General features: G+C 40.5%; 2 protein-coding genes across 2 annotated transcripts; both read right to left on the bottom strand.

The window, feature by feature from the left end:
- Window positions 1-2,007: 2,007 nt before the first annotated feature.
- LOC104828245 (glioma pathogenesis-related protein 1-like) lies at window positions 2,008-7,642 on the bottom strand. The gene is made up of 6 exons (XM_010561797.1): window positions 7,378-7,642; window positions 5,149-5,394; window positions 4,633-4,745; window positions 3,764-3,846; window positions 2,443-2,469; window positions 2,008-2,355 (listed from the first exon to the last, which is right to left on the bottom strand). Exons 1-6 carry the CDS (start codon window positions 7,555-7,557, stop codon window positions 2,129-2,131), a joined length of 876 nt encoding a protein of 291 aa, XP_010560099.1. The 5' UTR covers window positions 7,558-7,642; the 3' UTR covers window positions 2,008-2,128.
- A 1,234-nt stretch (window positions 7,643-8,876) lies between these two features.
- Window positions 8,877-26,252, bottom strand: LOC104828330 (glioma pathogenesis-related protein 1-like). The gene is made up of 5 exons (XM_010561963.1): window positions 26,082-26,252; window positions 24,285-24,530; window positions 21,086-21,189; window positions 9,511-9,683; window positions 8,877-8,992 (listed from the first exon to the last, which is right to left on the bottom strand). The coding sequence occupies exons 1-5, from the start codon at window positions 26,250-26,252 to the stop codon at window positions 8,877-8,879; spliced, it is 810 nt and encodes a 269-aa protein (XP_010560265.1).
- Between the last annotated feature and the right edge of the window lie 53 nt (window positions 26,253-26,305).

Below are 26,305 nucleotides of genomic sequence, written 5' to 3'. Positions count from 1 at the left end.
ACCCAGCACCCACACTGGGTTTCTCAGCCAGGACTTGGGAGCTGATGTCCCACGCACGTTGCCTCGGGTGCCCAACACTCCCTGCTCAGACCCACCACCATCACCACCCTCTTCCTCATGCTGTCCTTACCTATCAGCTGCCCGTCAAGCTCAGACCCTTCCCCACAGTCCCAACCTGGACATCTCTGTGGGAATGAGGTTGGGTTTCTTCCCACTCCAGGTTTCGTTTTAGGAATCTGCATCCTTTGAACGTGTGGGTGTAGGTCCCAGCTGTCACTTCTGCACGTGAAGTCCTGTAGGTGTTGGGGCTGGTGGCAAAGCCACATTCGGGTTGGTGGTCCGGGGTCACTCTGTGAGCCTGCAACTGCAGCCCCACCAGCACACATCAGGTCCTGCGGGTCACACACCTCCGGCTATTCGTGGGGAGACTGCTTACAGGAGAAAAGGCCCACCGAGGGAATCATGGATGAGAACCACTTTGTTCACAACTCCCCTACGGACCGCTTTCTGGAGGAGAATAATGCGGAGGGTTGACCCTGGCCAGTAGCCCAGCACCCATCCACACAGCTGCTCGCTCCCTCCCCCTTCCAAGCAGGACAGAGGGGAGAAAACAGAAAGAAAAGTGAGAAAATTCATGGGTCAGGATCAAGACAGCTTAATATGTGTGGAAAGAGGAGGGGAGAAACAAACAAACAAACCTCTCCGGTGATGCAAAGCAATCACCACCCTCCCCAATGGCAGACCGATGCCCAGCCAGCCTCTGAGCACCGGCCACCCTTGGAAGCCAGCCGCCCCCCTTGCTTCTTCCTCTACCCCAGGTTTTTTTGCTGAACACAATATTATACGGTATAGAATATCCCTTTGGTCAGTTCGGGTCAGCTGTCCCTGCTGTGTCCCCTCCCAACCACTTGCCCACCCCCAGCCTGCTTGCTGTTGCTACATATAAAAGATGGCAGCAGACAAGAACTGATAATTGGGAAATTAAATATGTATCTTCTTACATGGTGACATTTTGCAGCGTATGACAAGAGCCCAAACGTTTGGGGCTCATTTTTATCCTGTGGGATGCCGTGCTCCTTCAGAGCTGCAGTGTGGCTCAGAATTTGAGTCGCTGTGTTCTCAAAACATTAGGATTAAGATAAAGGAGGAGAAACAGCTTTAAATATTGATAGCACAGTTATGAATTGCTAACATCAGGTGGTATCTCTTAGCCTGAAAGACAGGTTTGTTTCCCTTACTAATAAATATATATAAGAACAATAGGGGTCAAAGGCTCAATGTCTCTAAAAACAAACTGAATCCATCAACAATTTAGGCTTTTTTAATGAGGCTGAGATCTTCTATTTCTGAACCACCATCTGTCCTGGGCCCATTTCATCTTCCCTCTCCCGTTTTTCCTCCCTGCTCCCCCCTTCCCCTGCCTGCAAGCACAGGATGGCCATCATCTATCTACTCTGCATTTCAGATTTGGTCACCATTTCACATCCTAAAATTAAGCTCTGCTCACTGACACCCCATCTTAATCCTTGCTCTATCAACCTTCCCTGGTATTCTTCTAGCTATGGAGGACAAAGCTTGACTCTGAGAGGAGAAGAACAGAATAGTACAACTGACAATAGAGTAACTTTAATGGAGACTGATACACATAGGATAAATAGAGTAAAGGACAAGCTTTACTCCTGTTCATAAAAAGGAATACATACAGTTAAATCTCCATTGTCTGGGGAAAACAATGTCTGGGATAATTGAAGGTTAATGGGGATGTGTTATTGCTTTTTTTTGGGTACAGTGTGCTGCTTCAGACATGTCTTTGTGATGCCCCAGGTTTCCAGGAGACTTGTTAGCGTCTATAGTAATACATAGTCTACGTGGTCCCTCTAGCAATCTACCCCCGAGCCAGAGCTAAGAGGCTCATACAGACATAGAAGCATGTTGCAGCTACTGCCAATAAATTACAGTAACTCTATGCATAGCCACTTTTATCTTGCCTTGAGTGAAGATGCAGCCTTTACTCTGCAGGATAAACATCACGAGGATAATGGCGAGATGACCAAATGTTTTTTCAGATGTGTGCAATTCTCTGAGAGTAAGACAGCGGTGGGATCACTATCAGTATCTTAATTGATCATTACTCATAAAAAAATGTGTGTGGATACCGCTGTTGTACTAAAAGAACAGCACCAGCACTCAGTACCAGAAGCAGTGGCCTTAAAATTGAAACGCTAAGGCAGTATCGGTCACAAGAGGGATGCGGATGCTCGGCAGGTGGGACGTACGGTGGCGTGGGAGGCCTGGGGGGCCGGGGCTGCGGTGGCTGGGGCTGTGTATCCCAGTCCGGGTACCAGTAGGTATAATCTAAAAAACAGTGAAGAAAGAGGTGTTAAGACCCGTCAAACTTAGCCATGCTTATAGGAAGGCAATTGAGAACAATTTGATACGTACCTAGCAGCTTCTCGCGTTCTGTATTTTCTGTAAAGAGATCAGAAGAGGATATAAATGGGAGTATCATTCAGTGGTGGTTCTTAATATAAAGAGGTAAGCCATTGCTGGTGCCTGGCAGATTGCACTGACGATACCAGTCAGTGCCTAAAACATCCTGCAAGGGGAAGCAGGCCAGCAAGGGCAGGTTCCCAACTGGTGTGGGGCTTGTATTTTTTATTGAATTGAAAGAGAAGCAGAAAAGAAGCAGCTGTATTAGGAAGAATTTGTGTCATGGGGAGGAGGGAATAGCAAAGAAAACCAAACCTTGGAATTTATTTAAAATTTATATACAAACCAATTTTAAGTAATTACAGACAAATATAACTACTAAATTTATCACAGAAGTACACCTTTACTAAGGGCTTTGATGCATTTGCAGGATTGCCTGTGTGCATCCTATTGGAACTGCTGATTTGCCCTGTGGGAGAATATGGTAAAACGGGTTGTAGGATCTAGCACTTAATTTTTAAAAGCTCTCTTCCTCCTCTCCCTCCCCCTAGTCTTTGAGATGTTTCTACTTTTCCTGTGATGCGTCAGGCTGAGACTTCAAGATGAGTCAGGCAGGATATCACAGAAGGAAAATAGAGTACCAAATGCTCAATTATTTCTACAGCTGAAGCTATGTAGAGCTTGGCTAGTAGAGACCATCCCCATTAAACCTCTGTATAAAATTCATGTTTGATTTAAGACATTGTTGCATGTCCTTTAATCTCTCTTTATTTAAAACACTATTTCTGACTAATTTGGGACTAGCTGTAATGACATAAAGGTCCACAGCTGCAAACTGCTGTGGAAAAAACAAGTTCTCACTGCTGTATTTCAGAAAATTGCAGAAGTTAGAAATAAGTGTGCTTTTCAGTATAATCTTCTTATTAGTTCAGAACTATAGTTGTCTGGAAAATGTGATAGGACATACTAAACAAGCAAGAAGGCAGAAGTTAAATATACTATTTCTGCTACGAAAGAAGAAACAGATGGGGAATATTTGTTGGGGCTAAAGTTCTACATTTGACTTCCTGCTCAGATAAAAGGCAGGAAGAAGTCTAACTGGTACTTCTCTTCATCAGAAACTCTGGCTTCTACCTCTGAGAGCCTTCAACAGCAAAGTATTTCAATTAATTCCTTCGTACACTATTCTTACCAGGATTTGGTACTGTTGCTGTGTGGTGGGCTACAGGCCCACTATGTATTTAGTGCAAATTGACTCATTGTTTTATTTCCACTGATAATTACGCCACTTCTATTTCTATGCAATTTTCTTAGTTGATCACTTTGGTCTTACCACAGAGCTTGTCCACACACTTCTCATTACTGCACCCACTGCATGCTTCTCCTGCTTTATATGGTTTTCTTGGGTAATTCCCCCTGCAAAGTAGAACAACAATATTTTGTTAGCTTGGTCATTTGAAAAGCACTTTAAATACATGGTTCCATCAGATTGTTAGAATAATTTATCATGAAAAGCTATTATGGGAGGGGAAGTCCCTTTATCCCAAACTTGATCATTGCAATTGTTTGAAATTCCTTTTAGAACAGATTAAAGCTCTCACCAGCATGGGGAGCAGCTACGCGGTGACTCTCGCCACTTGAAATTAATGAGACTTCTCAGGCAATACTGATTATTCAAGTGTAATTATTCACTACAAGCATACAAGAATCTGCCTCTAGTCCCTCATTACCCACCTGTATTTTAAAGACAAATCTGTAAAAGGTAAGTCCAGAAATTGCAAGGTACAAGATAAACTAGAGGACTGTCTTCCTTTTATTTCTTCAACTAAAATGTCTTGTTTGAAGTTTGGGTGGGGCTGTAGGAAGATGTAATCTTTCTCAAGCGGAAAGCTTGCACCTGCCCCACTTTTCATGCAGAGACTGAAGCCAGAACAGATTTTATTCCACCATCTTGCTTATGGCGAGTGCTCTCAGCTATGATTTGGTCACCTGCTTTTTTAGAAAGGGATTTTCTGCAGCTGTGGCTATGTCCAGCAGCTTCTGCTCTCAATGGCCGGGGGAAGTTTCCCTTGGACTGGTGACATGTGGATGCAGCTGCTTCTGAAATTCATTACAACTGTTCCTGTGCTTGTTGGCATCTGATACCAGGCCAGTTGTAGGGTATTTAAAAAATACCCCTCCCCCCAGCCATAATTAACTTACGCTGGCCCATAGTCACAAACAAAATGTGCTGCTCTGAAAAGTCCAGGAAAATTTTCAACGGTATTGCAGAAATGAACGGCGCAGCCAACTTTGTAACTCTCTGCCCAAACGACCTGGAGGGCAAAGGGAAATAGGTAATGCACGAGTTTAAAAACTGAGAAAGCAACAGCATTAAGGGAGGGAGGGGAAGGGAAGGATCTTGTGGAAGTTTAAAACAGCTGACACAGGAGCAACATCCCAAGGGCAGCTGAGACAAACGACTGATAGATGGTTTTGCGTTTTTTATCTGGCTCCCCTGGATGCATGAAATTGTCAGGGGAAAATCCCTTTTCTCCATTACTAGAAATAGGACCCGGACATCCCTGGGCCTCAGAATATTTCTTTCCAATCTCGTGCAGCAATAAACTGGGAGGTGAAAACCCCTGCTGTAATTCCTGTTCCAAAGCAGTCTGTTCCAAGCCCTTGGATTTTCTGTGAAACCATTACATTATAAACCATTGGACATGTAAGACTCACCTGGGTGTAGTGACCACACATGCCAGTACAGCGATTGGTGTTGAAATCATAGCTGCTGACTTCATTAAACCAGTCATTGAGAGCTGCATCCACAGAGAAGATGGTGGCTGTGCCAGTCCAGATGTTTTCTCCAACAGGAGTAAAGGTGGGGTGCACCTTCCTTGCAACTTTAAGGTAGATATTGTGCTCAAACTTGCACTTTTTTGCCCATGCTTTGGCAGTCTTAGCTAAAGCAGCGTCCCAGGACTGTAGGAAAGGAAGAAAACATAATCTAACCTGCACTGCAGTGACTTTGCTGAATTCAAACATTTTTAAACAGACACTTTTAAGGATTCTTTTCCCCCTTTCTGCTTCCCATCCCTGCATTCAGTTTCCTTCTCTGACTTGACATTTCTACTCCCATAGCAAATTTTGTTTCTTCTTTCTCCCTTAAATATTGCAGGACACGTAGTATCTATCCACTGTCCTGTGGTATCTGACTTGTTAAAATACTTAGACTGCGGTCTGTAAGCTCCTATGCTGGAGAGGAGGGAACTGCGTGAAACCCCCAGCTGTAGAGGGGCTTGAGGGACTTTGTGCCTCGGAGCTGTCGGCCAAAGCAAATAAAAGGCTTGCTCATCTCTGCTGGGCTCAAGTGATAATTTGAGAAACCAGCCTGGGAGACTTGCAGAAAGATTTTATGCCACTGAATGTCCAGGCAATAAAATGGCAGGTAAAATTCAGTACAGAGAAATGCAAGTTAAGGGATGTGAGAAAAAAAACAAATTTTAACTTTGTGTTCATAAAGACAGCCTTGGAGATGGCTACTACCACTTGTAAATCAATGTTCAGTAGCAGTCTAGAACGCAAATAAAGTGTTAGAAATTCCTTGAGAAGGACTGGAGAATAAACCCAGATATATAACTAGACCGCTGTAGAAGTCCTGTTAAAAGCTGTGTGCAGCGCAGCAGCCCACCTCAAGAAGGGGACACTAGAACTGGAGGGCTTTCATAAAGCAACAGAGTGCTCTGCAGCTTTGGTCAGAGACAGCTGGACATCTTGTGTGAAGCCGGTAAATGAGCAATAATTACTTGCTCCTTCCAATACAAAGACCAGAGGCTATCAAACGAAGCTAGGAAATAACAGGTCCAAATCACACGCAAGGAGTTATCTTCACACAACTTGTGGTTAGGCGGTGCACCTCGTTGCTACACGATGCTAGGGACGATAAAAACTTGCATGAGCTCAAGGCAGAAAAAAAGTCGTACAAGAAAAATCCTTCAACAGCCTTTAAATACAATGCAACACCTTTGATTCAAAAGATTTCTATATATTTGTCCAGCTGTTATTCCAGGCTTGCTGGATCTTTGGTCTGAGCAGCTGAGTTTGCTCTTGTGCGCTAGCATTTTAAATTAAACATTGTTTTTTAAAATGGCAAGAAACTAAAATCACGAGTAGTCTGAATTTTACCACCCCTTTACCATGACTTCCTTTCACAGAAATGATTCATATTGTGCATGCAGTTGCACATTTAACTTCCTTTCCAGCTATGCAGCACTGCTGGAGGGCTCAGAGTAATGACATGAACTGAGGGGGGTTACCTCCCTCAGCTAGCTAGCTTTTTCCTTATATATTCCACCAAACAAGCTGAGACCTATCCATAGCCTATTCTGATACCCACTGTATTTATAGGAAGCTCTGCTTTCCAGCCCAGATATTAGTATCCCTACTCTTCAAACCCTGCTACAGCAAATGAAGATCAGGTATCTAAACGGATGTCCTGGCAAATCCCTTTCTTCAACACATGTTCGAGATTGGAAGAAACAAGGGGAGATGACAGATTTTTGACAAATCCTATTGTGCAGATTGCCTATTCAGGAGCTTTTTAATACCAAACAGCTTCCCTGTATGAAACCTGGACTAACATAAAACAGATTACTATCTCTCTTGGAAAGAGGTAAATGAAATGCTGAGAACCAAATACTGTTTTTTGCAGTACAGCCCTTTGCTCTGGCTGAAGTTTAGAGTAGCAATCCATCCCTAAACAAGGAATTCCCTTCAAATTATTAAAACTAAACAATATTGTGAAAATTAATGTCTTTTCTATTTCCTAAAAAGAACTAACATATATAGTACAGAAATCATTGACAGAAAGTGAAAGAAAAGCACAAAGCAAATTAAGAATAAGATGGGCTAAATCAGCAGCACAATCTATATTAATTTTCAAACAGATCATTAATGCCTCCTTACCATGCGAAGCATGTTGCTGGCTGGTGGCTTCACTTTGGATCGAAATGTGTTGTGAGCTCTCACACAGTCTTCAATGAACTTTGCATCATCTATGTCAGGCAAGGGATATTGCGGATAAGCATGACAGCAAGCGAAGAGATCCAGTAAGAACAATGCAGCAAAGAAAAATGTGATTTTCATAATCCTTCAATGCTTTCAGTATTTTTTTTTAAGTTTTTAAAAGAAAAATCTCTGAAGTGGAGATAATACTGGCAAGCAGCTCTTCAGAGGTTTTCCTCTGGGTGTGGAAGCACTTGAAAGTGTCAAAGTAAAAGGAAGTGAAATTGCTTCATAAGGTACAGCTCTATCTGACATCATAGCTGGCCATCAAAGGGTAAAGCGTGAAACAGGCATCTGCCATGCATATTAGCAAGGAGCAACACTCCAGGTATACTTCTGTCTTTTCTTTGAGTGTGCTCCATTCTGGTTGACTGCCAAACCATTCCGTGATTGTAGGTCTTATCTGAAGAGATGCTGCAGAACAGCTTTCCTAAAACCTGTGTCAACCATAAAAATCGTAGCTTTGACAAAATACAAATCTGCTGTTCAGCTGATTTTCCTACAGTATAGCTTAGTCATACCAGCTCAATTAAAATTACCTTGCTTCCATTTCAGAATTACTCTAGGAATAAACAGAATTAGGAAAACTGCATATATTTAAATTCGACCTCACCCCAAGAAAAAAAAGGTCCCTGAACAGCAGCTTGCTGCAAAACAGACCTTCTGACCTGGTTTGGTGTGTAACACAAGAATGCAAGAGCGTTAAGAACAACCATACGTTTTAAGAGCTAAGGTCTTGTAACTCAGATTTACGTAGCTTTACAGAGAAAATATGTTGTAAACAACTTTCATGGGTCTGATTCCCTGCTCAGTTTTTCAGGTCAGGCTTTATCCTGCTGAACACTTGTGGAAATTACCATTCTGGTGTTGCCTTCTGGGTTTGCACGATGGCTTTTCCCTCTTAAATAATACCCTTGATTTGCTTCAGAGTCTTGTAACAATCTGTACACCTAATTCAGATAGGCTGAAGGAGCTGTAGCCCTCCAACAACATCACAGCTGTACCTATATAGGCTATTAATGGAGGCATATAATTAAGTATTTCTCTGTGTGCATGTGTTTAAGGATTTCCATGCATTACTAACTCTCCATACCTTCCTCTTAGCCCTGCCATGATTTGCCAACCAAATTCATGAAGGTAGGGGCAGCTGTAGAAGGCAACAAAGTTTGGGGGTGGGGACACACACCGGGAGTTTTGGATCTTTTGGGACAGAAACAAAAAGGGGGTCTCCAATTACTGTTGTTGGACAGGCTTAACACAGCCTTTAACAATAAACAGCCCTCAGAGGCACAAGAGACCTGGATGGAGAGGGAACTGAGCAAGTATTTTTTCTTCCCCTTTTCTTTTACAATAGCTTCCTGTGCTTTGAAACTCTCCCAGTAAGATCACCAATTTTTTCTCTAATCAATTATTTCTTTAAAAAAGACCAAGCCGAAGCGGTCAGTGGGAGGAGACTGGCCACCTTCTCCGTAGGCACAGCACGCCGGCTCCAAGACGCTTTTGGTCCCGTCGTGTCCTTGATGAAAAGACGCAGGAGGCACTACCAGCCATCTCAACCTCTCACCTCCCTTGGCAAGTAAAGGGAAGCGGGAGGTGAAGCACCAACCCCGACACAACCCCAGTCCAAGGCAGTGGACATGCTTGCAGCCCAGCCATTGACTTCTAGCTCTAATCGCTTCACCCGTTCCTCTACCAAGGGTTGGCCACGGCTCCATTTGCTTCCAGAACACATATGCGATGGTCATGATCTCACTTACATTTAGAAGATCCACCCACTGACTCTGTCTCCTGGTCTACCACCGACAGTGCCAAGGTCCCTCGTCCAGCAGACGTAGTTTCTCTTCTCTTCCGCTGTCACGCTCTAGCCCAGAAACTGTGTGTGGGCACTGGCGAAGGCGGTGGGACCCTCTGCTGTGGTGGGACATTTTAAAATGTTCGGGAGGATGGCCTCTTGCTGGTGTTGGTGGCTGCTGGTCAGGCTGGGATGGTGAAGGGGATCTTGGGAGGGAGGTTTCTTCCCGTGGGTGCCGTTACCTTCTGTCCTGCCAGAGGACAGAGGTTGGTCTCTCCTGTCGGCTGCTTGCTTCGGGGCTACAAGGACCTTCCGATCCACCATGGGCACTCCTGAGACCCACAAGGCACCATGCAGGTGCCACTGGCAGTGGGGGGGGTGTGGGGTGTGTGGAGCACCAGGTAATGGAGAGATCCTTAGATGAAATTGTGAAAATTTATGGTGAATGACTCTCTCCCTTGCTTCTGAACTGAACATTGGCAGCCTCTCCACTGCTTTGGTCCTTTGGAAGTCATCTTGCCTCTTTCCTAAACCAGGGCAGCTGAGAGCAGTTTGCTGCCAGTTATTTCTCCAGCTGAATATTCCCTTGAAACTACAAAGTAACTATGTTTTCTCTTTCTTTTTCTTTTCTAATAATGCCCATGCAATCTATCAGAATCTAAAGCCTCTGGTCAGCTAGACTTACTGTAAAGCCACGATTATATTACAACTACACGCAATTTGCACAAAAACTATCACCACACTAAAACGGCACCAATAATTTAGCAGTGCAGTGATCCTGGAGTTATATATGCACGCAGTTGAAATTCTGTGCTGGGAAACTGAACCGAGGTCTTTATAAAGTAGGAAATTTTGACATATGCAGGACAGATAGTCCAGGTTAGATGTTTTCCTGCAGAGATGACTCTGGCTCCATCTAGTGATTCTGTCTATAATTAAAGCAGAAGTCCAGCCTGCCCTCAAGCATCTATAACCAATGTTTTCACACGAAGAGAGTTATAATCCTTTGCCAGCATTAATCAGTGGATCTTGCAAACCAGATGAAAATTAAGCTTTGGGATTTGGATATCATGTTGTATTTGTCTGGACAATAGAAGCATTGCCTGTCCCTGCGTAGATCTCAAGTGAAATTTAGCACTATGAGCTGGGTATCAGCAGGAAGCTGTACAGCCCAATGATTTTGAAAAAATGCCCATGTTTACATCTCCCTGTCTCACTTCTCACCTCCTGCCTTCAGTTTAAAATGGCTGGAAACATAAGACCTCAGATTCTTAGTTTTTCCCTAATGTACAATTCAGCCACAGGACTAAAGGCTGGTGGATTACAGCCTATTACAGATATCCAAGATGCCTGGGAATCTGTAAAATCACGTTTAATTTTGTCCTCAAATCATCAACTTCCCCACCAACTATTGTTACTTGTGTTGGGGAGAAAGTCTGTTTGTCCTTGACTTACTAGGTTCAGCTGAACAAACTGGGGGGATCTGCTGGGGTTTCTTGTTCTGTCCACGGGATAGGGCAGCTGCAAGATCACTTGGCCTTCCAGACCTGTGAATAAACTAATATTCTGACATACATCGCTACTTCTATTACACAATCTCACCTCAGGGCAGAACACAGATTAAATGAAAGGATGGTGGTGGTACTAGATTTCCACAAGAATTATTCTGTATTTATTAAAAGCTAAAAAAAAATCTTGCAATTGCTTTGTAATAATGAGGCTGCAAACAGCCTCACAATTAAGAGGGGAGGTCATCAGAATGTGGTTGGACTGCAGGTAGTTTTACTGTAATAAATTGCTTACTGCAATGATGCCCCTTGGCCTAACTGAGCAAAATGACGCTGCATCGCTTGCTGCGTTCTCTCCACAAAGTGCTGGGATCTCATACGGACCAAAGCACAGCAGGCTGCTAGGAGTTCTTTCCCCTGGGGTGCCCACCTCCCGACAGTCAAGGCATCTGCTTTGTCACATCTACTTTGCCCCGCGAGGACAGCCTGTTTCACTCCCTCCCCTCAACCAAAGGAGATGGGAAGCGTGAAAGGCTGGCTCTTGCCTTTGGTGATAGCTCTGCTAAAGATTGTGAAGGGAAGACGACAGGCAGTGGTAGTGCCGTGGAAGACAGCAGCCTCCTGAACCCTATGAATACCTGAAAGGAGGGTGTAAGGGTGAGAGAGCCAGGCTCTGCTCAGTGGTGCCCAGTGACAGGACAAGAGGCAATGCGCACAAACTGAAACACAAGAGGTTCCCTCTCAACATCAGAAAACACGTTTTGACTGTGAGGGTGACCAAACACTGGCACAGGTTGCCCTGGGAGGCTGCAGAGTCCCCATCCATGGAGATACTCAAAAGCCATCTGGACATGGTCCTGTGCAACCAGGTCTAGGGGGCCCTGCTTGAGCAGGGGGCTGGACCAGATGACCTCCAGAGGTCTCTGCCAACCACAACCCTTCTGTGATTCCTTGATGGAGCCAAAGCTTCAGCAGGTTGCACAGGATGAAGGATTTAGCACAATCTCAACAACGCAGATACAGGAAGCTTGTTAGAGAATACAAGTATTTGCCTAGCTGGAGAGGATCTCTGGTTACCTTCCTTGCCCTTCATACGTGATTTCAATTTCTGGAACTTAAATTGCTATCATTTGTCACATTTCCATCTTTGTTTTTAAATTCAAGGCATTTGAAAAATGAGAAGGCTTTTCTGCTGTCCATCATAAGCCTGTTTCCACAGGATAACACCAGAAATGGTTGACGCATGGCAGCAGCATGAAAAGCGTGAAAGTTCAAGAACTGCTACAATACTGTCGGAATGTTACGGAGTAATACTCAGGAATCTCCTGAGAGAAGATACAGCAAGGCATTACAGCCTACACCTATGCCATTTTTAGAAAGGAGATCTTGGAATGAACTATGTTCTCAGCCATTCCTAGATTTCCTCCCAAAGACACCACACTAGGGAACGGGGCAAACTGCACTTATTTTGTGTGGACACCATGAGAACCAGCAATGAGGACAGAAACCTTGTATCACAAGTTCAGGAAAGCAGAATGGAAAAATATTTTAATGGACGCAAAACTACTTCATTTATTGATACACGATCTGATGGCATCACTATCTGTATATCATTCAGTGTTGCAAATTCCACACTGCTTAGCTCAGGAAAAACACTAAAACTATGTCTCAGGTGAAAGGGCTACTATCAGCCTGGCATAAATACGGCCAGTAAGAACCGAGGTTTTTCTAAAGCTTTGGGAGACCGCAGAGCTCTTTTTCAACTTTGCCTTCTCTCCAGGGCATACTCTGATTGTCACAGTCCTAACTGTAATCGAGTTACTAAATGACAAGAAGGACAGTTATTCTCAGGGATAAGGAATTACTGTGTTAGATATGAATTTCTTCCAGGTTATCTCACAGCTCCAAGTAGGAAAACTTGTGTTTTAATAACTGAATGTAAATGGCAGGTTTTGTTAGTAAAAAGGCAGCATCTTAAAATGATGCAATAGTAACACTTTAAAGCTTGAAAGAGCTTTATTGTAGTACCAAATTTTCTATTTCAAGTATTAAGGAAACTTCTTCCTTATAGACGTCTGAAATTTAGCTCTGAAATAAGCTTTTCAACTCTAAACCAGCATCTAAATAATGATTTTATCTTCCAAGATGGTGAATATCAGCAACTTCCAGGTAAACCAATGGGATGAGCCGCTGCTCAGGAGCGTTCATACTGCACGATTTTGCGTGTAGGAGCCACCTATTTATGGGTTTAGGTATATAGTATTACACTTCGAGATTTGATAGTGTAATCCAAGGTTTAAATAATAAACTTTTATTTGAAAAGTCTGTTCTGTATTTTAGTAATTTTAGAAAACTTACAGAAGAAATAGCTAGCACTCGCCTAATTTTACATTAATCTACAATAAAGGTCTATCTTATTTTCTTTGAGACTTAAAATAAGGGGTTTTTTTTATATAATCAACGGAATTATCAGTATAGATTTAGATAATAAATTGAAATGTTTTAGACCTAAATTGTCAATCGCACACAGAGAAAGACAGACAAATTAGTTCCTAAAGCTGAACTCACAGAAGCTTCCTTTAGGCTTAATTTGAGTTCTGAACATTAAGAAAATAGCAGAATTTGTGGGTTTTTTATTTGTTCATTTTAAAACAATGGTGAGACATTACCTAAGAATAATGAACTTTCATACAGCCATATTGGCATTCACTAGAAAAGACTGATACAATCAGGAAAAAATCTAGTTTGCCAGATTTTTGCTAGAAGGAAAAAAGCTTCAGATTCTTGTATAAATTTAATCAGTCTTTTGGAGAAAGTGAAATTAAAGCATATTAACGAAAGACTTCAAGCCTTGGATATAGAATAGTAAAATCTCTGTTGATTAAATGGACTTTAGCAAGTTTCAAGATAAAACAAAGAAAATTTATTATTAAAACTTTAGAACACTTACAAAACAGGAAATATGCTATACGTAAGTAACGGTACACATTAAAACAAGGAATAAAAAAATGAAAATTAAGCACAAGGTTTAGAGGGAGTTAGGAACAAAATAATAAAAAATCTAAAGATTCGCATTTTGAATGAGCAAAAATAAATGCATTAACTTATAAATACCAAGTTGTACTAACTTCACAAATATCAAGACTTCTAAAGAACCATCTTTGTATAACATCTTCTGACTTTATACATTTTATTCAGAACATTCTGTCACTCTAGGAAACAGGACTGAGTACATGATATGATGCTAGGTTTCTCTCAGCATCTAAATTAAGCAATTGTGATTTCAAATATTGGCTTAGTATGAATTTTAACCGTTGTTTAACTGACACATACTTTTCTCCTTGAATTCCAGGAACAGAGTACGTCACAGTTTGGGGAAATTCGGTATTTAAAAATAAGGCTCCAAACCTTACCAGATACCATCTTTAGCTTAATATTTTCCCAATATGGGTTTTAACCACCTAGAATTTCACTTTTTTTGGCATGTTAACTTTCTCTAAGGAGCATAAAATAATGGCAACAAAATTATTGTCAAAGAAAGTTGTCTTTAAAGTTATGTAAATATAACTTTTTTGCTTAATTCATTAGCAAGTATATTCAGAAGACAATATGTACTTAAAATCCAGTTAGGTGGACATATGCATGTTTGTAAAGTGTTTTTTGATAAAATAAACAGCTACAAAAGCAAGAAACATCAGTGATGCTCTCAAAACTACAAGACTGATACAAGCCTCATCGCATAAAATTCTGAACTCCCAAGGGGGGTGCCATCTTGAATAATCTATAAATAAGCATATAAATATAAGATTTATGGGGAGTACATACATTTAAAGTAACTAAGAAATATAAGTAGAAGTGTAAAATTGTAATACATACAGATAATTTTATCACGTTCTGGATTTCCTGGAAAAAAGGGAAAAAAGAAACAGAAACAGCCAGCCATGATTTCTCTTTCCTTAAATCTTTACTAGCTAGCTAAAACAAACTCATCAGATTTACAGTCAATAGAATTTGAAAAACTCTGAGAATCCCATTGATAAACCTCACAAATAAAACTCAAGCTAAAATGTTTTGATAAAAACTAAACCCAATACTTCATAATATTAATGTCTCCATAAAGCTATTACTGTTTATAACAATGACATCGATGGGGGAGAGGGACGTATTATACAGCCCCTTTATTTTCAGTTTGAATCCTCTCTCCTTTGTCTTTTTCAAAATAATAAATAGTGTTTAAATATTCAGAATATACACATGAGCTAGTAAATACTATGAAACACAATTTTACGAATGAGAACAGGAGACAGACTGTTTCCTAAGTGAGGCCTAACCCTGGGATCAAGTATAACCGGGTATTCCTTGTATCTGTTTTTCAGAGGTGTATGCTACCTAAAAATTAAGACCTACAGGATTGCTGAATGTTTTTAAAGCTATACTAACCTATATATTGAGCAAATGCAATAACTAACTGTTAAACAAAACCCACAAGTCTTATTCCCAGTTTACTAAATGAAACTTAAAAACATATGTTCTAACTTTAGCCACAGGAAACTTCTAGCTTGTGACTTCCCAGTAGGTAGAAGTTGTCAGGTCTAGAACTTTCTGAAGAGAGACGACCTACTGTCTCTTAATGTTTCATTCCATCAAACATGACACATACTTAGCAATTCATGACTCTAATTCATTTTCTTGACAAGAATAGAGTTAAAAGAATTACCCCATTTAAGGAATGAATCCTATTTGCCATGGGGAAAACATCTGATAGCTAGAGAATTAAATCAGTATGCAGTCCCTTTTCCCCCAGACATAACCAGGTGAGAAAGACAATGTGCCTCTGTGAATAATTTCTTTTATAACTCTAGCATGAATTACAGACCCAGAATGACTTTCCCACAGTTACCGTGACTGCTTACAGAGTGTATAAGCATCAGCTATACTGATGCTCCAATGTAATTTTGCTGTGGCTGCACAAAACAGTCACAACAGACTCAGTAACTGCAATTTAAATATTTTAGTCTAAATACAAGTGATTAGTAGCTTTGCAGTTTCTGAAGGCCTATGAGAATACTCAAGAGCTGCTGCTAAATGCTGCTTTCAAAAGTACATAGATGCTGATTTCTTTGGTATGATTAATGAAGTCAGTGGAGTGCAATAGAAACAATAATACTTTTAACTATATCATGAATTATACCTGTCTATAATCAAATGAAGACTTCGTAATGGTCAGAGGCCCACAATCAGTAAAACATGAACTATCTGTTTCCTGAATGTAAATGGCCTTAAGAATAGTTCTAAATTAGTTGTGAATTGGACCTGAATGAGCACCATCAAGGAGTAAAACAAAGCTTGCAGCATTCTTTATCAAGTAGATGGTTGTATTATTTCATTTTACTTATTGCATTTTACATTTGCTTTTACTTACTACACAGTTTATTTTCACAGGTGTCCCCTTTTGCACAATTACTGCATGATTTTCCTTCTATATATGGTCTTCTTAGACCGTTACCACTACAAAGGAAAAAGAAAATTTTCATACATAATTTTAAGTGATTTGTTAAATATCTTAAATCATTTGTTGAAGTAAATACACTGAAAATACAATAAATGGCTGATAATTCATTAAAAACATCAGAATAATTTTCCTTCCTTTAATTTTTATTGTTCTGTCCCTGTGAAAGAAAAGAATCTTAAAAAGCTATTATTTTCCTTATGGGAAAATACTCAGGCTTTTTATTCAAATTTTACACTGGTATATGAACTACTAAAACAGAATGTTCTGAATGGAGCTTCGTTTCAACTGAGGTAAAATGAGGATTTGAGAGTGGAAAATTTTAAAGCTGACACACTCCCAAATAGCTTGAAACCAACTATTTAGCAAAAAAAGAAATCTTATGAGCTTCATTCCACAAAACATAAATGTCCAAGAGTAAGTATGCAGTCTCAGTGAAGACACTGGGACCCTTACATGCTTAAGTATTTCATCCAAGCGGAGCCAAAGTTTTTAAGTATAAAGATCAGCCCACAGTACTTACCACTGCACATTCTCAGAAAGGCTCCTTATACATAATAACTGCTGAAAATGATAATGCAGATAACCATCATCCTGGCTGTCTATACTAATGGGAAACACAGTACCCAGTCTCTGCTGCATCCATTCAAAAAGATGAAGCAATGCTAGGTTTCATAGCCTAATCCTGGGAACACAGGGGCAGATTTAGTCCCCTCAAAGGACTGTGGGCTATTATAGTTAGGTTGGTTTGTCACTCTACTCACCTCCATAGTGGGCACTCCTCAAAGCAGATAATTTGCACCAAGACCTGTGATAACATTTTCAGGATTCTAAGTCTGTATTTACACCCTATATCATCTATGTTTATAAAAAAGAGCTACCCACCAGACATACAGATGTAAGGGTTGGTATAATACTGTTGTACAAGTTGGAGGGAGAAGAACACCCCGAAAGACTACCTGCAACTTACTTGCTACTATTCTTCTTTGAAATGTCTTTTATATACATTGTTCACAGGTACACTGTTGGCCTGAGTTTTATCCCAGCAGCATCTATAGTGGCATAATGCAACCACATGCCCCAACATGCAGTCCAGGCAGTGATAAAATGGAATGGGGATCTTCTGATCCCAAGAATTGAACATAGGTTTTGAATTGGTCAGAGAACAGTGGGAAAGTAAGTTGTTAATATATGTCTGTATACATAAATCCCTCAAAAATAAAGTTACAAGTTAAGTAACATATCTTTGGGGTGATTGTCCACATATACATTCACAGCATGCGTGATTCCAAAGAGCAGACCACAGAGTTATCTTAAAAAGGGTCTCAGAACCCAGAATAAGAAAGACTGAAGGACAAAACATTGCTTCTAGAAGTTCTGGCAAGAGCATAATGCCCATAAGGGTGTGAAAGCAGACCCACTTGGTGACCATGCACATTTCAATTGCAGGAATGCAATACAAAGAAGCTACAGATGTTGCCTGAGCTGCAATTCAGGAAGTCTTTCTTGGTATCAAAGGCTTCCACTTTTAAGTGGTAATTACATTACTACTTCACACAGTTCATAATCCACTGTGAAATCCTCTTTGAGAAGACTGATAGAACTCTCAGCCACAGACTGAGAGAGATGAAAGGCCTTGCCTTTTTCTCTGAGAGGCCTTATCTTGTTATTACAAATAAGTAAATCTATCTATCTATTCATCTATTTAAAGATCGGTTAACACCAAGGTTGTAGAGCGCTCCCTCATTGAGAAGGTGTAAGGAATGGGAAAAAAAGCCACAAATTAACTTCTGGAGGGAGAAAAAAACTCACTCTCACAAGGAGCTTCAGGTGGCTTCTGAAGACTATGCTACTTAAATGGAATAAAATATATGAGAGACTATCATATGGGCTTTAAATTTCACTTGTCTTGCTGGTTTAGGCAATAGAAACTAAAAGGCTGTCTCCATGAAAAGTGACATTATTATGTTTTATGTTTTACTCTTAAAGAGTAATCATTTAATTTAATTAATCATTACTACTTTTTCATTTGCTTCTGACAGCTAGCAAGTATTGAGCTGACATTTTCCATGGTTTTATAGGTGACCGCCTTTTCCCCCATGTGTATCACTTCATATTTACTTACAGTGATTTCCATTTACCACTTTATTGACTATCCACTGAGGTGCTCTAACATTTTAACTCCCACAACTTCTTCAGGAGAAATTGAGTCCTAAAAATGGCAGATACAGCCACCTGTCGGGGATTGGATGCCACTTATCTTTCTAAAGAGGTGGTGGAGACCTGGAAGGTCATATTCATGGAAAGGTACAATAACAAAAAGGTAATGAGATGTTATTTGTATTCCCAGCAGCATAGAAGTATCATGGATTATAATTTTTTCTTACAACAGAAGAACTGAGAAGCATCGAGTGAAGTTGGGAAAAGGAGGTAGTTTTTCCACATCTGTTGAAAGCCAGGACACATCTCTTGTTCTGAGGATGCCATGATCTGCCGAACAGGAAAATGGGGATATCCTGTCCCTGCCAATATCCATGACCTCAATGAATCCTTTTTTGATGTGAAAAGGTGAAATGACAGTATTTGCATTCACAGCACTTAAAACTCATGAAGTACAGCTACTACCTGTAAGACAGACTGATAGGAATATCAAAGAAGGTATCTTGCTGTTTAGAGGCATCTTATTCTTTTTAAGAGTGCTGGGATAACCTCAACCACTACAAATCCTAATCTGAAACCGCAAATACAGCTGTTCAAATTCTGTAAGATCTGAATGTGTCATCATAAACTCACAACAGGAAGCAGTTATAAGGTTGTTTGCTCTAAAATAAGTGGAAACTTAACAGCTCCAAAACCAGAACAGGTTATGCCTTCTGCTAATGTAGACTTGTGATAAAGTTTCCTAAAGAGCAGTAAAACAGAAGCATAAATAAGAGCAACTGTCTGAATTGAACTGAATAAATCTTCTCAATGACATCTACGGTCCATCTGTCTCTGATGGTATTTGGTATTTCTAACCACCTTGTAACATAGTCATCCTGGTAATTTTGATATACAGTTTCCAAATGTGTGAGAGAAAACTGAGCATGAAGATGAAGATTCACCTACCAAGAAGAAGGTAGGTAGAAGAGATGAGAAGAACAGCACGACAAACAGAGCCTGGTAGCAAGCATGTGGCAGCTAACTTTAATGATGACAGGACAGGGCACATTCCAAACTACGGTAAGCTTCTCTTTAAACAGGGGGAAGGATAGTCCGGGCATCTCAGACATGGATGGTCCCAGCAGCAGACCTTCAGAAAAGATCTGTAAAAGGGCTACACTATAAAACTGGTACACTGAATAAAGTAATTCTGGTGAGGTGGTCCTTAAATTGGTGCATCCTCAACTCTGAAAAGAAACTGCTATCCTAGCAGGGTAACTGAGCACTAAGGGTCCAAACCTCAAGGAGTCATGAAGGTCAAGTTGGAAAAGGCTGTTCTAGTGTCTGGAGTGTGGTGATGATTGGTGGCAAGGTTAAGGTTTACCTATTTTTCCAGACAGTTTAGGAAGGGAAAAGGCTGTTAGATGATGCTCTGTCTGCTCTAACTCCACTTGTTTCTGTGGTGATGTAGAGATCAGCATTCTTGGTATCAAGCAGTGGACAGAAGAACAATGGCATGTTAGACCTCATCTCAGACAGCTATTCAGCTTAGCTATCCATTCTCCAGGATGTGCAGAACAGCACAGCAAACCAACATGGTATGTTGTTACAAATGAGAAAATTCTCAAGTGACAAGGCTTTACAGACCACTGTGGATGTCAGTCATTATGCTGCACTGGCAACTGGAAACATTTTAGTTCAGATTTTAAAAAGAAAACAACAAAGTTCCATACCCCAGCAAGTTTCAAAATAACATTTCAAGTTCAAGTCCAGTTTTGTGGTACTGGAAGATAGATAGGCAGGGCTCAATGAATTTTTTAGTTCAGGCTAATTTAACTCCCTAGTAGCGGCCCAGGTTTGCTAGAAGAAAAAACAGTTGTCATGCAAGCTCACAAGCTATGTTATGTTTTTAAAATGACAAACAGACTGCATATGCATGTGCTTGATTATGGACTGTGCATTACTATGAGACAAAATATATTATTTTAAAACTATCTGCCTGTTTTCAACCTCCTCCTGCTTTAGGAACAGCACTGGCTGGGGCCTATGTTTTTTTAGAATATGAATTTAAATGTAAAATCACATGTTGCAGTTAGCTTTTTCTTGCATTGATCATTTACTGTTTTCTAATGCTTAAATAGCATTTGGTATAATCACAGCCATTAAAGATGCAAGAAATGATAATGTAATTTTATTTTACTCAGTTACACAGAAAGGAAAAGCAACTAACAACTGTGCTATTACTTCCATCATTTCTAAGGAAAAAAAAATAGTGTAAAAAGCTAAAGTGCAATTGAAAAAATCTATAAAACTGCAAGAGGTAATTCCAGCTCTGACAGCAGTTGCCTGCAGCAACTTTCTCATTGATTCTGTTTCATATGAAAAAAAAAATCAATGAAGTGGAGCATGAGCTAATTCTGGGATTTGTTTGTTTAAGATTAGCACAGAATGAGATTTATCAGTAAAGTTGACAGATTAAAAAGCTAAGCAAGTACATGTTCTAATGCTCATGGCTGTCTTGGTAACTGAATTTGACAACTATTGTTTTCTCCGATTGCATTTACAAGGCTACCAATAAATAAAGAACCCAATTTACTTTCAGCTAAATGTCATTACAATTGCTTTCATTTTTTTATTACATTTGAACCAGCAACTTACCCTGGTGAATAGTTGCAAACAAAATTTACTGCATTTCGTATTCCTGCAACTTCCCTACATAGAGTAACAGCACAGCCTATTTTATATGAATTGTCCCAAACAACCTAAAAAAAAAAAAAGCTTTTAAAAGAAATTAAAAACTACACTCAGCAGTAACCTAGTCTAATATCTAGAAAGTTTCCGTTATTTTCAGAGAGCCTACATATTACTTTCATTTGCAGCATCTGACCTTTTTATGCATTTAAAAAAATTGCTGGTAAGCAAGCTTTTTAAGATGAACTTCTAAATATTCACCCCTCAAGATGAAGTGACCTATGCTGCAAGTTTCCACAATCTTCTACAGGACAAGTTCAGTAAGAGTCACTGACTTCATGATCCAGGGATAGATTCCATGGAACAAAAGGGAAATTAGTGGCAACTACCCAAAAGCTCCTTAATTTGAACATTCATAACTTAGGTCTGCAAGAAGAGCTTCTCCTGTTGCGCTAGAAGTGGTATGGCTGATAACTACTGTAAACTTAAGTCTGAAAGCTTTACCACTGCGCATTGTCAGACTAATGAGTGTTATCTGCCATACTTAAGAGAAGATGGTTTACTAACACTTACAGCTTGGGCATCTGCTTTTTCTTGGGAGCTTCTTCCTATACCTTCTGCATATGACTAACCAGACAGTATTGAATTCAGGTAAAAATGTTTAACTATATACCTAGAACATCCGGATGATCATACATTCCACTGCTGGAAAATTTAAAGACATAGGGGATTACTCTTGGTATCTCCCCAGTACAAAAAGTACAGGTCTCAGACCAACAGACTGATTTGAACATCCCTCAAAGTTCCACCTCTTCAACTGTAACTGCAAGAAGTGGTTATCTTCAACAGACATAACCTTTCTTCAAAAAGGACCTTAATGTTTAATGTGGTGTTACCTGAATCCTGGATTAAGGACTAAGCATTTCAGGGGCCTTTATGTAACAGCTTCACATAGCTTTTTGAGATTTCCACCATTTTGAGATTTCTGTGTCATGGTTCTCTTAGCAGGTCTACACAGCCTATCCGTTTATGATTTGTAAATTTTACCCTTTTTCAATTTTGTGTCTGAGCCTTCAAGTCCATCATGGCTCCTGGATAATGCATGGCCTTTGATTATCAATTTGGATGACATAGGTACTTTTACATGTTCACTGGTGTTTAACCCTGTTGTGGTTTCAGCTGGGATTGAGGTAATTGTATTCCTAGTAGGTGGTACAGTGCTGTGTTTTGAGTTCAGTATGAGAAGAATGCTGATAACACTGATGTTTTCAGTTGTTGCTCAGTAGTGTTTAGTCTAAAGTCAAGGATTTTTCAGCTTCTCGTGCCCAGCCAGCGAGAAAGCTGGAGGGGCACAAGAAGTTGGGAGGGGACACGGCCAGGACAGCTGACCCAAACTGGCCAAAGGGACATTCCATACCATGTGACGTCATGCCCAGTATATAAACTGGGGGGAGTGGGGACGGGGGGAATTGCCGCTCAGGGAATAACTGGGCATCGATCAGCGGGTGGTGAGCAATTGCACTGTGCATCATTTGTATCTTCCCGTCCTTTTATCATTACTGCTGTCACTTTATTAGTGTTATAATTATCATTATTAGTTTCTTCTTTTCTGTTCTACTAAACCGTTCTTATCTCAACCCACGAGTTTTACTTCTCTTCCCGATTTTCTCCCCCATCCCACTGGGTGGGGAGTGAGTGAGCGGCTGCGTAGTGCTTAGTTGCTGGCTGGGGTTAAACCACGACAAACCCTTTTTAACTCTACTTGCTTTCTTCCAGTGATTAGTTTCCTTTGTAATTCTGCCTGAAATACTGCCTGAAATGCATGAACATTTTGATACTACTTAACAATGTGTAACAAGAAAGGAGCAAGCAACATTAATCAGGGGAAAGAAAAGCTTAGAAGTGAACATCACCCCAAGAAAAAAGTGCAAGAAGCTCCAGAATTCTGTGTAGACAAGGCTGAACACCAAATCTTAAAATGCTAGGAACTACCTTGCTACGTAAATTTTTTTTTTTAATTTACTGTGCCAGAGAAAAAATGAAAAATATTTTCCAAAGATATTGTCTAGTTCTGATCTTCTAAAGATTTACTGCCCAATGAACAGCAAAACTTCAATCCTCCAGCCTTGCTTTTGAGTTTGTTACAGGCAGAACCAGGGGCACGAAACAAGAATTAACACTTGAGGGGAAAGAAGTGAGAAAAGACATAAAAGAGGTACAAAAAGACCCAAACAAAAATGCTTTGTAAATGATTCTGGTAACTTTCATCAAAGTATTAATGAAATATTTCATTAAAGTATTTTCATTTCACAATCCAAAGTCTACTCAAAAAGAACCTCGCAGCTACTGTTGTGTCCGGTAACAGTTTCACACTAAGTATACTGCACAGTATTATCAACTGTAATTTGCATAGAGAGCAATCTAAGCATCTCTGAACACTGAGATAAGAATTTAAAGAGTCACTTTTACTAGATAAGATCTACCTGACATTAAAATTATCATCTGTTTCAGATCAGTGAAATATTATGTGTTTGCTCATAGATGAAACTAATTCTACTGCAAAGCTTGTTTTTTAAAGATGGGAATGAATAAATCCATTTAAAATATTAAGTGTTCTAAGAAAATCTTTACTTTCTCAGCAGAATTAAGTTTGTCAGAATTACCACTGAGAAATCAGAAATATATCATAAATTGCCTCTTTTGTTGTTGATGCTCTTTTTTCCCCCTTCCTTTTTTACAAGATTTGTAAAGAATACAATTTACTTTGGCTGGATTTTGTCCTTCTGGTAACATTTCTATGAAGGAGTACCCACAGACATTCTGCAATTACTGTGATTACTTCGAACAGCATCTCCAAACTTAAGAGAATTCAGAACTGTGTGGCTTCGCAGCTAGAGAACTTGAAGTTCATGTAGTACTGATACAATGAAACGAGGAGCGAGGCTTTCAGTGAGGCCAATATTGTGGACATGAAGAATGGATTATTATACAAGACAAAGAGGTGAACCAGCAGGGTTAACCAGCAGTACAGCCATTGCTTGAGATTACAAAAGACAGTAAACTGCCAGTCACTACAAACCACATATACAACCCTGTATTATTTACAGCCCCTACTGATTCAACTAGTAGGCACTATACAGGATATTTAACCAAAGATAACTCTTACCTGAATGTAATGACCGCAAACCTTACTACATTTCTGCACTGCAAAAATATAGAATCTGACTTCATTATACCACGATTTAATGGCATCAGCAACATGGAATGCTTGATGACTTCCAACCCAAATATTCTCTCCAATAGATGTGAAATTAGGATGGCACTGATGTTTCTGACTTAAGTACACATTATGTTCAAAAATGCATTTATTTGCCCATGCCCTTGCAGTCCTTGCCAAAGCTGCATCCCAAGTCTGCAAAACATGAAAGGTGAAATACTTGTGCAATGTTAACTTACAACCAGATCATAAACAATCAGACAAAACCGGTCAGGCAGTAAAGTACAGATAGATATCATATGCTGGAGTTTCATAAAGAAATCCTTTCCCTTATTTAGGCAAGTACCCATGTTTTAGTTTCATTGACTTTTCCTGTTGCAGCACAGAAATATGAACTAATTTCATTAGACGAGTTTGTTTTCCCCCTTCACTGTTGAACATTAACTTTATAAGAGCACTTGATAGCAACTGAAAAGATGTTTGAAATACACTTTTATCTTCAGATAAGAAATTACTGTCACATTAATTAAACATTAAACTTTTTTTGGTAATTTTTTTGTTGAACAGGTCACTAAGGATTTCTATTTGGTACATAAAAATTAATTCAAAGAAAAAATGCACAGCTACTATAGATTCAGATGTATAAATATTTTAAGTATTTTTAAGAGAGCCCCAAGAAACAAATATTTACTCCTCCTACGATCATTTTACAAAGGCAGCGTCATGAGGTAAACATGCCAATGTTTGGCCAGTAACTCATTCTGCTACCTCTTACTTCTTTGCAGTCTGCCACCATTAACAAAACTTCTGATTCCTGAACATGAACAATCTTTGGTATTTGTCTACCAGTCATGATTGTTTTTCAGCATGTTTCCTCTACCATTAAAGTACCTAGTTTTATGTCTTATGTAAAAGATCCTGTGTCTTATTGCCTAGGTTTATTGGTGTTCGTACATTCCAGTTCACTCTCAGTCTCTATGGCTGCCAATACGGTTTTCTCCCTAAGGCCTTTTTTTTTTTCTAACCATATTTCTACATGCATACCTTTATTCATAATTTTTCCTGGTTTCCCTATTCCTGAGTACTAAAACTGGGTCTGGTGTCTTTCAGAAGCTTCTTCACTTCCAGGGTCATACCCCCATACCTGCCATTCTGGCTGCAAACCCACCCAAGCAAATGGCATTCTTTGCCATCAGTATCCCAGCACAGCACGAGCCTTCCTCAGGGTACTCATCCTTTAGCTGCTCATTGCTCACAACATTTTCCTCTTGAGATATATAGTGGACTAAACATCAAAGATCCGCTTTTTCTGCATCTTCTTCAGCTTTGCTTAACCCTTTCCAGCAAAAATTTTCACATGCAATTTGTTTTGGTTATGACAAGCAAAGATTCTTCCTTGCCACCAGAAATCCCCTTCAGCCCCAGGACTGCAGTTCATATCCTTGCTTTTGATGGAGAGCCTAACTCTTCTGGATCAGTCCTGCTGCTGGACCACTGCTTCTTCCTAAGCAGAAATTCCTTGGGGTGAATTGTGAACATCATCGGCTGGCCTGTGTCACTGCATCACGCCTGCTGTTCCCAGACTCACCTGTCTACAACTGACTTGACTCATTACCATATTTCCTATCAAATAAACGCCACCCTGGTCGCCTCACCCGGGGACTACCGAGAGACCCCCGGCCCACCCTCCCACTCCCCCCGGCGGGGCTCTGGAGCCACCCGCGCCCCCCCCGGGCCTGTCCCTACCATGTACCGCATGCTGCTGGCGGCCGGCTGGACTTTGGCGCGGAGCTCGTTGTGGACGTGCACGCAGGCCTCGATGAAGGCCTGATCCACGATGGTCGGTAAGGCGGGCGACCGCCCAGCTGCAGCCCTCAGCACCTCCCACAAGGCCAGTACCGCCACCCACGGCCTCATGGCCCCCAGCTGCCGGGGTCTTGCGTGAGGGGTCCCTGCCCTGCACACACCCC

Source organism: Haliaeetus leucocephalus, unplaced genomic scaffold, assembly GCF_000737465.1.
Source record: "Haliaeetus leucocephalus isolate CR32 unplaced genomic scaffold, Haliaeetus_leucocephalus-4.0 Scaffold151, whole genome shotgun sequence".
Lineage (NCBI taxonomy): Eukaryota > Metazoa > Chordata > Aves > Accipitriformes > Accipitridae > Haliaeetus > Haliaeetus leucocephalus.
The sequence above is the reverse complement of the archived record's forward strand: the minus strand, read 5'-3'. Positions and strand labels throughout refer to the sequence as shown.

Coding starts and splice junctions, on each gene's coding strand:
- LOC104828330 (XM_010561963.1), bottom strand. CDS start 26,252: ATGAGGCCGTGGGTGGCGGTACTGGCCTTGTGGGAGGTGCTGAGGGCT. Junction 21,190..24,284: donor TTTGCGGTCATTACATTCAG/GTAAGAGTTATC, acceptor TTTTTTTTTTAG/GTTGTTTGGGACAATTCATA. Junction 8,993..9,510: donor GTCCTCTGGCAGGACAGAAG/GTAACGGCACCC, acceptor CTTTTCATCAAG/GACACGACGGGACCAAAAGC.
- LOC104828245 (XM_010561797.1), bottom strand. CDS start 7,557: ATGAAAATCACATTTTTCTTTGCTGCATTGTTCTTACTGGATCTCTTC. Junction 4,746..5,148: donor TGTGTGGTCACTACACCCAG/GTGAGTCTTACA, acceptor TTTGCCCTCCAG/GTCGTTTGGGCAGAGAGTTA. Junction 3,847..4,632: donor GTTTGTGACTATGGGCCAGC/GTAAGTTAATTA, acceptor TCTACTTTGCAG/GGGGAATTACCCAAGAAAAC.